Raw genomic sequence first — 15,799 nt, forward strand, 5'->3', positions numbered from 1 at the left:
TTTTTTTTTTTTTTTAAAGCTAAAGTGAATAAAGAGAAATACTTTTAACTGAGGGTACATGGAGGGGAATGTATGCATTGTGATGAAATAAGTTGTATGATTTGTTGAATGTAAAACTAATGATCTGCCCTGTAAACTTACACACAATCCACAATAAAAACTTAGAGAAAAACAAAAAACACACACACACAAATGGAAGCATATACCATGTTCCTGGATAGGAAGATTTAACATTGTGAAAAAGCAATCTAACACAATCTCAAACCAGATTCCAATGACATTATTTAAAGAGATGGAAAAAAATGATTACAAACTTTATATGGAAAGGAAGGAGTCCCCAGATAAGTAAAGCACTGCTTAAGAAGAAGAACAAGGTTGGAGGCCTCTCACTCCCTGATTTCACATTTTACTACACGGCTACAGTGTTCAAAACAGACTGGTACTTGTACAATGAAAGATTCATGGATCAATGGAACAGAATTGAGAATGCAGAAATTAATCTGTCCACATACAGCCAACTGACCTTTGACAATGGGCCAAAGTACATTGAATGGGGAGGAGATAATCTCTTCAACAGATGGTACTGGCAGAACTGGAAATCGATATGCAAAAGATTGAAATAAGGCCTTTAATTACGCCATATACAAAAAACAACTCAGCATGGATTAAAGACCTAAATGTGAATCCCAGAATTATAAAGGTCATCAATGAAAAAATAGGGATAAATTTAAGGGCTCTAATACAGGGCACACACAGACTACCAAATATTGCAAAAATTGCACAAACAAAACAAGGCAAAATAGATGATTGTGACATTCTAAAAATTAGAAACTTATGTGCATCAAAGATTGCATCAAAAGAATAAAAAGGGAGCTCACAGTATGGGAAACAATCTTTTGCAATGACATATCAGACAAGGGACTATTTTCTAAAATCTATAGAAAACATACAACACCTCTACAGGAAAAAGACAAATAATCCGATTAAAAAATGGGCACAGGACATGATCAGACACTTCAAGGAAAACATTTGGGTAGCCAACAAACATATGAAGAAATGTTCACAATCATTAGGCATTGTTGTTGTTGTTGTTGTTAAGTGCCATCGAGTCATTTCTGACCTATAGTGACCCTGTTTAGGGTTTCTGAGGAGCAGTTGGTGAGCTTGAAACACTAACATTGCAGTTCAAATGGCTTTGCAGTCTGGCTCATTAACCCACAGTGCTAGATGCAAATCAAAGTAACAATGAGATGTCATCTCACACCGGCAATAACAGTGAAGTTCAAGAAAGCAGAGGACCATAAACGCTGATGAGGCTATGAAGAGACAGGGACCCTCCTACATTACTGGTGGGAATGCAAAATTCTTCAACCACTCTGGAAAATGGTATGGTGCTTCCTCAGAAAGTTGGAAATACCTTATGATTCAACAATTCCTTTACTTGGTATATGTCCACAAGAAATAGGAGCCTGAACATGAGTAGATAAATGCACACCAATGTTTATTGCTGCACTATTCACAATAGCAAAAAGATGGAGACAGCCTAAGTGCCCATCAATGGAAGAATAGATAAACAAACTTTGGTATATACACTCAATGGAATGCTACCTTGAAGAATAACAAGAAAGCTGAAAGCCACTGCATAACACTGATGAACCTTGGGGACATTAGCTGAGTAAAATTAGTCAGTCACAAAAGGACAAATATTGCATAAGAAAATTATTGTAAAAGCGTAAGAAAAGATAACCATACTGGGGGGGGGGATTCTTTGTTGGTTACCAGGGGTGGCAGGGAGGGGATGGTAGAGCACAGGTTAGAGGATAGACACATCATAATTCAGGTATTGCGAAGGGCAATACACAAGAAGGAAGGGGAAGGCAATACACAAGAAGGGAGAGGAGGATGGAAGAACCAGGTAGACATGGGAAAACTTAGGTAGGTTTGTATGGGCTAAATGGGACAGAGGTAAATAATGATATATTCTCATCCTTGGAAAAATAGGACTATCTGATACAGGGATTAAGGCATAGTCTGAATGGGCAAAAGAGGGGAAATAATGTTAAGATGCTTGGCTGTCTTATGGATATTGGTTTCCCTTGCCTACTATTGTAAAATAGACACTTGAGTGGGATAGAAAAGAATATTGGGAAACATGATTACAGAAAGCTTGTAAGGCCGTCTTCAGCCTATAACTCATTGGAATACCTAAAAGGGGTTCTTTTAGATCTTGCCCAGTTAAATAGGCTTCTTGTGGAGCCCTTGTAGTATACAGGACCTTAGGTGGAAACCTGATGCCCATCCAGAACTTTCTGAGGTAGGACATTCCCACTTGAAAGGACATAGAGATCAGCCCAGAGCAGCTAGAGGAACAGAAGATACTTCTTGAGAGAAAGACCAGCAGGAAAAAACAAAATCAAACACAGTAGTCTGTTGGCTATTACAAGAACTGGCAAGCTGTTTGCTGGGGATCCACCAAGGCAAGCAATCAAATCCCTTCAGGACAAACCCCCCTCCAATATTGAAACTCAAAGGGAACTCATGAGCAGGCTTGTAAACTCACTGGTGACCATGTTGGTCTACTGATGAATTGGAAGTGTAGGAAAGACATTAATGAGGATATGGGCTGACTTCAACCACATTCCATAGGCTCCTGTCAACGTCGTGATGAGAGAAAGAAGAAAGGCTAGTTGGTCCAAAGTTTGGGGAGACTTGGGAATTTCTGAGCCTATAGACATTAACCTAGCCATGGAAGGCTAGAGCTGAGAGTGAAGTATCCAGCTGATATGAAGTGAGGGAAGACACACAAGAACACCCAAACTTGCAGATAGTACCCATTTGACTTAGCGTCCATGGTTTGATGACCAGAGCTCAACTAGAGGAAGATAAAGAAATTTGATAAAGAAATCAAGTGTAAATTGCTACAAGTTGATGAACTTGACTTATATACCTATACCTATAGCTCAAAATACCAACTGAGAGGGAAGGAGTCTTTACTCAAAGACCAAACCTATCCCTTCTGTACATAGAGTTGATAGGGATGGGTAACTTAGATATGTTGTTGTTGTTAAGTGCCATTGAGTCGATTATGACCCATAGCGACCCTGTATAGGGTTTCCAAGGAACAGCTGATGAATTTGAACTGCCGACCTTGTAGTTCAAACAGCTTTGCAGTCTGGCGCATTAACCCACAGTGCCACACCTAAAATGGGGGGTGGGGCTATAAAGGCACGAAGAGGCTGGCTTACAAGTTTTCAAGAGGGAGTTTAGTTTCAGAGTTTGTGGGGGAAGGTAGAACACCTACTGAATAGTTTTCATCTTGTCTAGCTGGGTCTGGTGAAAGGAGATGGGGCTAAGACTCTTTCAACTCAGTAGTAATTGTGTGAGTGTCACAACTGTAAAGGTAGAATTTTTTTTAACATAAATTTGGGAGTAGTCAATCTTACATTCCAGGAACAGAGGACTCTAGGACCATCAAGAGAAGAGCATGAGAGGAATGTGGGACCCCATCCAGAGAAGCAGCGACACCAGAGATGGAGGAAGAGATGAAGACATGGAGAGATAGAGCAGCTGAGGACCCTAGGCTCATGGAAAGAGAAAGGTTGTGTGCTGGCGGGCTTGCAAAATGTGCCCTATGGTTGTTTAAACAAGTATATATTCCTGTGTGCTTTTGTGTACATCAAAAAAGGAAGGGGGCAGGAATAGAGGTAAATACTATTAACCAATGGTGCATGGAGAGGATAGGGGATTGCAATCATTACAATGAAACAAAATATGATTGGTTGAGAGCAAAATATGATTGGTTGAGAGCTCTACAAGGTAAACTATCACTCAATTCACAATAAAAGCTTTAAAAAAATTAGCAAAAAGAATTGAACAAGGCCTATAAAGCCCGAATAGACAATTTATTTCAATATAAAAGATGAAAAAGTTTTATGTACATATGTTAATAAAATATTTAAGATATCCCCACCAGGAATATTCCAAATCCTTGGGTCAATTAGGCACTATCTAGACATTCATTAATAAATAAATAATTGCTAATAACAAACTTGCATATACAAGAGATCAACCCAAAACTTCTCATCTACTGTCAGGGAAGTGTCAGTATTTTCTTCTTTCGCATAGCATGCCAAATTAAGCTGTGAAAGGTAGCTATTTGCTGAAAATACTAGAAAACAAAGATCTGTGAGCAAACTCATCTTGTTGATTTTAGTAAACAGATGACAGCCAAGCTAAAAGCAGTCATCTAGTTCATAGGCTGCAAACCACTTCAAATGGATTTCCAGTTATGCCAGAGAAGCATTTATTTATTACTTGGTTTGGGGTTTTGCTTTGCTCTGAAATTGATTGTGGAAAGTCTTTTGTTACTCCTTTCTTTCGAGCTCAATTCTTTCTAGGGAGCATTGAGAAGTAATACAGGTAGCCCACGGGGGACAGTGGAGACTAGGGAGAATTTAATATTTCCTAGGGATAATTTTCTCATCTACTTGCTGTACCCCAAATGGGGAAAGTTGTATCCTGGAGCCTTTCCCTGCCTCTTCCAAGGACCCTGGAGACCCCTGTTAGAGTACTCTCCCACTCCACTCTAACCCACCCAAAGCACGCCAGGCACAATTTTATTCTCAAGAGCAATAACACAGAACAGTAGATTTAGGAGCTTCCAGGATCTGCTTCCCAACATTCACCAAAGGAAAAAAAAATACCTGACCCTTCCCAAGAATTCCCAAGTATTTCTCTAATTCCCAAGTATGTTGTTGGGTGTGATTGAGTAAATTTTGACTCAGAGCGACCCTATAGGACAGAATAGAACTGTCCCATAGGGTTGTGTGGAGTCCTGGTATGGTGATGGAGGATAAGCACTGGACTGTTAACCACAAGGTCATCAGTTCAAACCCACCAGCCACTCCTTAGAAACCCTATATAGGGTTGATATGAGTCTGTACTGACTCAATGGCACTTAACAACAACAATTGTGACCATAAGGATCCTGTACAGGATTTTCGAGGAGTGGCTGGTGAGCTTGACTTTGTGGTTCAAACTGACTTTGCGTGTTCATCCGCAGTGTCACACCAGGATTCCAAAAACAAAATAGGGTTCCCCAAACTGTAGTCTCCCTACATCTTTTCTTCTGAACACCCAATGGGTTAACTACTTTGCCATTTTAACTTTTTGAGTAGCACAATATACTATTTAAAATAATTTCTTGTTTTCCAAATGATATATTTTCTAAACAGAAAAAAATAACTAAGTAAAAGTACAGGATAGCAGATAAAATCCTTTGATTGAAATTTACCTGTTTGAGCCACACATTAGTTGTCATCAGTTGGTTCTTTTCATCCTAAGAAAATGACAGTGAGAAAGGTTTTGTAAATTATATCATTGAATTGTACATTTAGAAATTGTTGAAAAGATGTAGGTTTTGTTATGTATATATTCACTAGAATAATTCTTTAAAAAATTCTTTAAAAAAATGTAAATTTAAACAAAATGAACATTTTTTTTGTCAGATAGCTCTCTTATTATTTACCTTTGTTCAAAGTGTAATAGTTAAATGGCATGTGATTCTAAAATATTATGCTTATTTTCTTTAAAATGAAAAATAATAGTTATAGCAAGTAGCAGATCATTATGCCAATATTTGTATCAAATTGTACAATTCAGAAGTCACTTCAAGGGTGCAAAGTAGAATTAAAAGATAACTAAACCAGAAGTGTATTAAGATGAAGCAATGTGGAAATTTATCTTTCAATTTTTTTTTTTTTTCTAGTAGGAATCCTGGAGCACTAAGGCAACTGGGGCTCAGTGGGGGAGTGCTCAGGTATGTGTGTCTGAGCGTGGGGGTGGGGGTTTGAACAGTATAGAAGGATTATTCTGGGTGGTGTCAATGGAAGCTAACCAAAAGGTTAATAAGGCCTGGTGATCCACTACCAATAAATCAGCCATTGAAAACCCAATGGAACACAGTCTTCCATTGACACACATGGGTTCACCATGATTTGGAGTTGACTCAATGGCAACTGGGTTGTAGTCTGAGATTTTGGGGGCTACAGCAAGAGGATTTTGCTACATTTGGAAAGGAAATTTCACTATCTCAGGCACACAATCATGGCAGAAGTGTGAGCCCAACCACGGTTGATAAGGCCTAGGGGAGGTCAGGGGGAAAGATATGAGGTGCTGAGGGCATTCAGGAAGGTGATGAGATACCCAAAGATTGCAGCTCTAGGATCTGGGAGATGCAATGGCATTCGGGACTCTGTCATTTCTGCTCTCAGGAGACCCCTGCCTGCCCCTTCCCATCTGCCGCTGATTGAAGGAGCCTAGTTTACACTGAACCCATCTAAAACTACAGCTCTCAGTTCTCCTCTCTCTCCTACTCCCACCCTGATGCTCAGCAAATCCCCAATGTCAAATCCTATCACAACAACCACACTAACAGTGTCATAATGGAAACTGACACTCTGACACTCTTCACTCTTTCACTGGCTTTTTGAGACAGATTTTCTCTCATGGTAAATTATTTTTAAAATTAAAAAAGCAGACCCAGAGGAAAAATAAGCAAATCTTACACCAACAAACAGGTTAAGGAATGCAGGCTCTTTGTAACACAGCATCAAGAATTACTCACCACATCTACCAGCTGGGAAATTTTCAATCCAAAGTATACTTTAATGGTGTCATTTGAATGTAAGACTGGACGAACCCATTTCTGATAATCTTGGAATAAATGTCTGAGGAGGGCATCTTCATTTTCAGCTATAGAACTGAATACTGAAGCTTCTGTAAGAATCATAAGGGAACCAGAATTAATGGGAGAAACATAATGGTTGGCTTAGCATCCTATGGTCTGAGTAGGGGAGTTGAGCACTGCAGAGGCCTTTATTTACTTATTTTTGATGGCCTGCAGAAGTTTCCTGTCACTGCCATAACAAATTACCAATGAAGTAGAAGCTTCAAAGGACAAAGTTCTAGAGACCAGAAGTCTAAAATCAGTGTTGGAGGCACCATGTTCCATCCAGAGTCTCTAGAGGAGAATCTGTTGTTGTGTTGACCAACTTTTGGTGGTCCTAAGCCATTTGAACTGCAAGGTCGGCAGTTCAAGCTCACCAGCCGCTCCTTGGAAACCCTATACAGGGTCGCTATGGGTCGGAACTGACTCAATGGCACATAACAACAACAACAACAAGCAGTGTTTGACTTGTGCTGCATAAACCCCATTTCTGCCTCCATCTTCAAATGACATCACTTTTTCTCTATGTCTCCTTTTTTATCTCTTATAAGGACACTTGCCTGGTGGTGCTGTAGGATAAACACTGGACTGCTAACTACCTGGTCAGTGGTTCAAACCCACTAGTCACTCCTCAGGAAGAAGATGAGGCTGTCTGTGTACTCCTATAAAAGTTTACAGTCTGGGAAATCCTATGTAGGGTCAGAGTTGACTCAATGGCAGTACTTGTGGTTTTGCTTTTGGCCATTGGATTTAGGGCCTGATCTGATTTTCAATAACCTCATATGCATGCGAAAGCTGGACAGTGAATAAGGAAGACCATAGAAGAATTGATGCTTTTGAGTTATGATGTTGGAGGAGAATATTGAAAGTGCCATGGGCTGCCAAAAGAACCAACAGATCTGTGTTAGAAGAAGTGCAGCCAGAGTGCTCCTTGGAGGCCAGGATGGTCAACTTCATCTCTCATACTTCAGACATATTGTCAGGAGGGACCAGTCGCTGGAGAAAGATATCATGTTTTGTAAGGTGGATAGGGTCAGAGAAAAAGAGGAAGACCCCCAAGTGAGATGGATTGGCAAAGTGACAGCATCAATGGTCTCAAGTGTGGCAACAGCAGTGAGGTTGGCCCAGGATCAGGCAGTGTTTCATTCTGTTGTGCATAAGGTCGCTATGAGTAGGTACCGACTTGATGGCACCTAACAACTGATAATCCAGGGGGGAGTCCTGGTGTGACGCTGTGGGTTAATGTGCTGGACTGCAAAGTCAGTTTGACCCTCAAGGTTGGAAGTTCAAGCTCCTTGGAAACCCTATACAGGGTCACTATGAGTCGGCACTGACTCAATGGCATTTAACAACAGCAGATGATAATCCAGGATAATTTCATTTTGAGATCCTTAATTATATTTGCAAAGACACTTTTCCAAATAAGGACACAATCTCAGGGGGTTAGCCATAGATATATTTTGAGGGGTGGTGGTGGTGGTGGTGGGAGAGGCACCATTCAACCCACTGCACAGCCTAATTCAGTAAAGCAACTTTGAATATACAGAGTTCTCTTTACCCCATTCTCTAAGCCTACCCCCACCTTCCTACCAAATTGTTATTAAGTGTCGTTGAGTTGGTTCTGGCTCATAGCAACCCTATAGGGTTTCTGAGGAGCCGCTGGTGAGTTTGAACCTCCGACCTTGTGGTCCAGTGCATTTTCTTGCAGCGTCACACCAGGACTCTCCCCAAATGCAGACATCTAAAAATAGAATCTTAGGGACTCTAGTAGTGTAGTGGTTACGAATTGGGTTGCTAGCCTCAGGGTCAGCAGTTCAAAACTATCAGCTGTTCCACAGGAGAAAGATGAGGCTTTCTGCTCCCGTAAAGATTTACAGCCTCGGAAACCCTGTACAGGGTTGCTATGAGTCAGAACCGACTCCAAGGCACATAAACACCACCACCAAAAACAGAATCTAGGCTTTATCTAGAGTTTTGTTCTCTAGAGGGATTTTCCAATCATAGTGTCAAAATCTTAATTCCGTAAGGATCATCTATAGCTGCACTCTGCCCCCTCTCCCTCAGGTCTCATCTTAAACACTTCCTCCTTCCAGATACAATCTCTGCCCATGTGCTGGTGTCTGTCATTGCATCCAACGTGTCTCCTTCATGTCTTCTATATGTTATTGTCTTTCTTCCACTTAAGCTCCATGATGGCAAGGATGGTATCAGTTCTATTTAATAACGCTTACCAAGCACCTGTGTACTGAGCAAATAATCGGAGTAACTGAGCTATATGAAGAAGAACATAGCATAAAGGTTGGGGGAAGGCTCATCAACAACCTTTGATATACAGTTGATACAACCTTGCTTACTGAAAGCAAAGAGGACTTGGAGCATTTACTGATGAAGGTCTAACAGTATAGCCTTCAGTATGGATTACACATCAATATAAAGTAAGCAAAAATCCTCACAACTGGACCAACGAACAACATTATAACAAATAGAGACAAGATTGAAGTTGTCAAGGATTTCGTTTTACTTGGATCCACAATCAATGCTCAAGAAATCAAGAAATCAAACAACATATTTCATATGGGCAAATCTGCTGCAAAAGATCTCTTTAAAGTGTTAAATGGGAGCAAAGATGTTATTTTGAGAGCTAAGGTGCACCTGACCCAAGCCGTGGTATTTTCAATCACCTCATATATATACAAGGAAGACCAAAGAAGAATTGATGCATTTGAATTATGGTGTTGGTGGAGAATATTGATTATAATATGGACTTCCAGAACAATGAATAAGTCTGTCTTGGAAGTGCAGCCAGAATGATCCTTAAAAGCAAGGATGGTGAGGCATCGTCTCAGGTACGTTAGACATGTTATCAGGAGGGACCAGTCCCTGGAGAAGGACATCACGTTTGGAAAAATGAAGGGTCAGCAAAAAAGAGGAAGACCTTCAATGAGATGGCTTGACACAGTGGCTGCAACAATGGGTTCAAACGTAACAACAATTGTGAGGATGGTGCCAAGCGAGGCAGAACTGACTCAATGACACATAACAACACCTGACACCTAGAATAGAGGCTGGCACATAGCTCTCTATTTATACGAATGTTGTTGTTGTTTTTATGTGCCGTGGAGTCGGTTCCGACCCTGCGCAGGGTTTCTGAGGCTATACATCTGTACGGGAGCATAAAACCTCATCTTTCTCCTGTGGAACAGCTGGTAGTTTCGAACTGCTGACCCTGAGGTTAGCAGCTCGATTTGTAACCACTACACTACCAGAGCTCCTTATTTATAAGAATACTTACTATATATATATTGTTGGCCATTGAGTTGGTTTCGACTCATAGCAATCCTGTATAGGGTTTCTGAGGAGTGATTGGTGAGTTTGAACCACCAACTATGCTGTTGAAACTGAACTTGCAGTCCAGCACATTAACTCACAGTGCCACCAGGGTATATATATGCTCCCCCCACCCCAATATCCTTTCTCTTCCACTCAAAAAAGCATATTCCATTCATATATATATATAAAATGCATGGATGGAATATGCTAACTTTTTTCATTCAAGGAGTTCTTGAGTGTTACAAATGTTAAGCATACTCAACTACTAACCAAGGGGCTGTTGGTTCAAAACCACCCAGAAACACCTTGGAAAAAAGGCCTGGTGATCTACTTCCAAAATATCAGTGGCTGAAAACCCTTTGGAGTGTAGTTCTACTCTGGCACACGGGGTTGCTAGGAGTTGGAATTAACTCAATGACACCAGGCTTGTCTCCTTTTCCCTCCCGTTCATTCAGCATACGTTCAATGAATACCTACCTCATGTTCTCTTGCCTTCTTCTGGTGAAGTCTTCCCTTATGAAATCCTTTCTTGGTACACACCCAGGTTCTTGCGTTTTGCAATCACCAAAAGTATGAGATACCAAGAAACACTCTAATTTCACACTTAAATCCTCAAACTGAGGAAATGGCTTAGGAATGCAGTCTAGAGATTAGTGGTTTCTTTTCAAGACCATATTATCAAATACTATCAAGTTCAAAACCAGGGGGAAAAAATAGCGCCCTCTCCTTGTACAATTAGCACCTTGTTAACAGTCTATGGAGTCTTGGCATGGCGCTGTGGGCTAATGCATCAGACTGCAAAGTCGTTTGAACTGCAAAGTCGGTGGTTCAAGCTCACCAGCTGCTCCTTGGAAACCCTATACAGGGTTGCTATGGGTCAGAATCGACTCGAAAGCACTTAACTACAAGTAGCAGTCTATAGCAACTCTCTGCACCATATGCATTACCGAGTGAAATCTTTTTTGCCCACTGAAACACACACATGAAGGACAATGATCATATGCATGACATAAGCCCCCATGTTTATTACCCAGTCAGAATCCAAAGATTGTTTCAAAATAACATATGTTCATTCTACATGCAAGACGTGTTCATAAAGTATTTTACTATAAGTATAACAATTAGAGGAGAATTTGGAACAGCTCCTCCTGGTAGATAGCAGTGTGTGGAAGATGGGCTGAGTGCTCTGGCTGCTCTCCCCCGGCCCCCCCACCCCCATATCCTTTCTCTTCCACTCAAAACAGCATTTTAAAAATGAAAATGAGTGATAGAGGGATAGCCTTACATCTGTGTTTATTTATTTTAAAACTTAACAACTCTCCCAAACTTGGATACATCAACTACTGTTAGTAATCAGAACGTCACTGAAGAGCAGGTCAGTGGGGGTAGCTGCCAGGACATCAATCTGCAAGTGCTCCTTACAGGAAATGCAGGGATAGGGAGGGACTTGAAATTCCAGGAAGCTTCTTAGGGAAGAGCTGTTCATTTACTCAGGCTGAAATTCTTGAGGTCATCCTTGATTCCTCCTTGCCTAATCTTTTCTCCTTTATCACATCTGCTTTTAACTTCCTTCATTTTCCACCCTGATGCTGATAGCCTCCACTGAAACTCCCCAATCACTAACCCCATCATCTCTCTCTTGGATTATAGTTGTTGTGAAGTGAGTCGGTCCCGACTCAAAGCCACCGTGTTTAGGGTTTCTGCCAACTTCTCTGTTCAAACCGACATTGCAAACTTGTGTATTAACCCACAGTACCACACCAGGACTCCTGGATCATTGATCTCCTATTTGCTTCCTCTCTTACCCCTTTACAAACAGCAGCTAGAGCAAGCTTTTTTTTTTTTTTTTTTTAAAATAATATTTTTATTGTGTTTTTTGGTGAAGGTGTACACAGCAATTTAGGTTCCCATTCAATAATTTCTATGCAAATTGTTCAGTGATATTGGTTATATTCTTCACAATGCATGAATATTTTCATAACTTCTGCTTCAGTTCTGTTTCCACCCAACTAGTCTATCTGACCATTCTCATCTTTGTTTCCAAGTAACTGTTGATTATTTGGTCTCAGATGGTTTTCTAAGAGGAGCATATCCTCGTGGATATTTTGTAAGTTGATCTGTTATTTAGCTTAAAGGGTGACCTCAGAGGCTAGTACACAAATGTACAGTTCGAGGTATAAAGAGTATGTTGGTGTAATAGTCTCGGGGAGTCCTCTAGTCAGCCAAACCAGTAAGTGTGAATGTTTAAGAATTTGAGGTTGTGTTCCACATTTTTCTCCCATTCGATCAGAATTTGTCTGGCCTGATCAGAATGGTTGGTAGTGGTAGACAGGGACCATCTAGTTCTAGTTCTAGTCTCAGGGTAGATGAGGCTGTGGTTCATGTAGACTATTAATCGTGACCACTAGTTTCTTCCTTGAGTCTTTCCTTTCCTTTTCTCTCTTTTGCTGTGAACAAGAAGAGACCAATAGTTGTATCTTAGATGGTCACTCTCAAGCTTTTAAGACCTCAGACACTACTCACCAAATCAGGAATGTAGAGCACACATTTTATAAACTGTATGATACCAATTGACCAAGTTGTTCCACGAGATGATGGTGCTAAGCCTTCAAACTCAGGACACCGTCTTGTGAAGTGTTTGGTTATGTCAACGAAGTATCCATAATCATTGTACTCCCATGTGCTTTATTACATATTGTTGTTGTTAAATGCTGTTGAGTCAGTTCCAAACCATAGCGACCCTGTATAAGGTTTCCGAGGAGCAGCTGGTGAGCTTGAACCGCTGACCTTGCAGTTCAAACTGACTTTGCAGTTCAGGACTCCTTATTACATATATCTATATCTATAAATGGAGTCCTGGTGTGGCGCTGTGGGTTAATACACCAGACTGCAAAGCCATTTAAACTGCAAGGTCAGTAGTTCAGGCTCACCAGCTGCTCCTCAGAAACCCTCTACAAGGTCGCTATGGGTCAGAACCAACTTGATGGCACTTAACAACAACAACATATCTATAAATATATATGCATAATGCACATATATGTGTATATATGTGTACTTGTGTATGTACATATATAATATGCATGTGTATATAATATATACATACATATGGACCCTGGTGTGGTACTGTAAGGTAAACACTGGACTGCTAAACCAAAAGGGCGGTAGTTTAAACCCACCAGTCCATTCTCGGAAACCCAAAGGCAGTTAAGGCTCACAATGAGTCAGAACCGACTCTATGATATGTAACAATAATGTATACATATACACATGCCCGCACATGTATTTTTGATTGTTGCATAATTGCATAGCTATTACCAAAAGGTCCCTTATTTCTTGTGTACCTCTTAATGACATCATTTGCATTTGGTGGAGAACAACCCTTTAACTGACAGAGGCAGGGGTCTATGTCAGTTCCCGGTCCAAACCCTCGAAATGGCTTCCATAAATACTTATGTTATTGTTGTTGTTAAGTGCCGTCAGGTCAGTTCCGACCCATAGTGACCGTGTATAGAGTTTCTGAGGTGAGATTAATGAGCTTGAACCACCAACCTTGCAGCTCAAATGACTTTGCAGTTCAGTTTATTAAACCACAGCACCATAAGTATTAATATAATTCCCAAGTCCTTGGTGGTGGTGGTTATGTGCTGTGGAGTTGGTTCCAACTCATATTGAACCTGTACAGGGTTTCGAAGGTTGTAAATCTTTGCAGGAGCAGATAGCCTCATCTTTCTCCCATGGAACAGCTGGTAGTTTTGAACTGCTGACCTTGAAGTTAACAGCCCAATTCATAACCATTACACTACCAGAGCTCCCAAGTCCTTACCATAATCTTTTAGACCCTATTCAAGGTGGCCCTGCCTACTTCACTCTCATCCTCTAATCAACCCCTCCTCCATAGGCACTGGGGCCTATCTGTTCTTTCTCAAACCTGTCCTTAGAAAGCCCCAGGGTTAGTTCTAAGACTTTGTTCAGTCTTTGCTCAAACACTAACATCTCCTTAAACAGTTGCTTCCAGATAGAAAACAGTAACAAACCAGTTGCTGTCAGGTTGATTTCATGTGTGTCAAAGTAGAATTGTCCTCTGTGAAAGGCTGTACCCTTTCAGAAGCAGATCGCCAGGGCTTTCTTTTGAAGCGCTTCTGGGTGAATTCAAACTGCCAAACTTTTGATAAGTAGCTACTTAAACTTTTGCCTACAGGGACCCCACCCTTTCAGATTACCCTATTTTAAAGTCTCTCCCTACTCTCTATCAGCTACAGCACTTTATTTTTCATTAGCGCATATTACATGATTTTTTTCTTTTTTGTCTGTCTGCTCCAGAAGAAAATACCAGCTCCATGAAGGCAGGCCTTGTCTTGTTATGTTAGCTCCTAGAACAGAGCCTGGTACACAGTAACAACTGAGCAAATAGTCACAACACTTGAGAGACACTAGGAGTAGTTAATAACACTAGCTGCTTTGCTTTTGTTTTTGTGGAGTGGGGTTTGGAGAATTTGGGCCACAGCTGAATTGTAAAAGACAAGAGAGAAGCAGTGAGTGTTAGAGCTGCTTCCCTCCCTTCCCTGGTCACTCTCTGCAGTGGGCATCCCCTCCTCTAATGTGGGGAGTATTACTTGAAGGGCACCACTCACTACTAGTTCCTGCTGCTCTGAAGCCAAATTCCTTTCTTCCTTGAGAACAGATGCTAAATTGGTTCAGGGTAAGAGATAAGGGCTCTGGTGGAACAATGGCTGCTGAGCTGCTGACTGAAAGGTCACAGTTTGAGCTCACCAGATGCTCTTTGGGAGAAAGAAGTGGTAGTTTGCTTACATAAAGATTACAGCCTAAGAAGCCTTATGTGGGGATTTCTGTGCTAAGGGTTGCTGTGAGTCAAAATGGACTTGAAAGCAGTGGATTGGGTTTTTATTTTTATGTTTATGAGCTAGATACACAGATAGATAGCTATAGATAGATAGCTGCTGTTGAGCGCACTCTGACTCCTGGCACCCTTCTCTACACCAGAACAAGATGCTGTCCAGTCCTGCATCATCCTCATAATCACTAACATCATTGAGTCCATCCTCGCAGCGATTGCACTAGTCCATTTTATTGTGGGTCTCTCTCACTGGTCTTCTCTTTCACCAAACTTCCTCTAGTGATTGGTCTCTCTTGATGACATGGCTAAAGCAAGTGACTCAGACAGTGTTCTGTTATGATCTAGAAAGTTTTCATTGGCAAATCTTTGGAAGCAGATAGCCAGGCCTTTTTTCCTGGTCTTAGTTTGGAAGCTCCAATATCACAGCAACATGCAAGCCACCATTATGACAAAATGGATCAGAGAGTAAGAGCGTCCTTTAAAATATTCAGCTTCTCAGACTTCTTTAGGATGGCCATATTATGTACTTGTGGCTAGTTAAGATGCAAATGGAAGTCATTGATTGGATTAACAGAATACATCATTAAAGAGAATGAACTCAAGCCAATATACACCTTCTCAGCTTTCAGTGTTGTTCTTTGCCATTCCCCCTTCTTCCTGCCTAGAACTGGCATGTGATTGCTTAGAGATTTGGCAGCCCAAGTATCTTGCTACCCTGATGAGAGTGCCACACACAGTATGACAAAAGCCAAAAAGAATCTGAGTCCCTGATAGCATTATGGAGCTGCTACCCCATTCCTGGAATGTCTGCCTTCAAATTTCTTGGTATGTGAGAACAAAATTTCCTATTACAGTAAACTCACTGTAGCCACATGCATTTGAATGCA

The 15,799-nt window shown here is 41.0% G+C and overlaps 1 protein-coding gene across 1 annotated transcript in view; it reads right to left on the bottom strand.

Annotated features, from left to right (window-relative positions):
- CHRNB3 (cholinergic receptor, nicotinic, beta 3 (neuronal)) overlaps positions 1-11,632 on the bottom strand; it is a 41,060-nt gene extending 29,428 nt beyond the window's left edge. The window contains exons 1-3 of the mRNA XM_006859984.1: positions 11,548-11,632; positions 6,626-6,777; positions 5,294-5,338 (exon numbers count right to left, since the gene is read on the bottom strand). Coding sequence (XP_006860046.1) covers positions 5,294-5,338; positions 6,626-6,777; positions 11,548-11,632 — 282 coding nt within the window. The remainder of the gene's footprint in view (positions 1-5,293; positions 5,339-6,625; positions 6,778-11,547) is intronic.
- Between the last annotated feature and the right edge of the window lie 4,167 nt (positions 11,633-15,799).

Source organism: Chrysochloris asiatica, unplaced genomic scaffold, assembly GCF_000296735.1.
Source record: "Chrysochloris asiatica unplaced genomic scaffold, ChrAsi1.0 scaffold00035, whole genome shotgun sequence".
NCBI lineage: Eukaryota > Metazoa > Chordata > Mammalia > Afrosoricida > Chrysochloridae > Chrysochloris > Chrysochloris asiatica.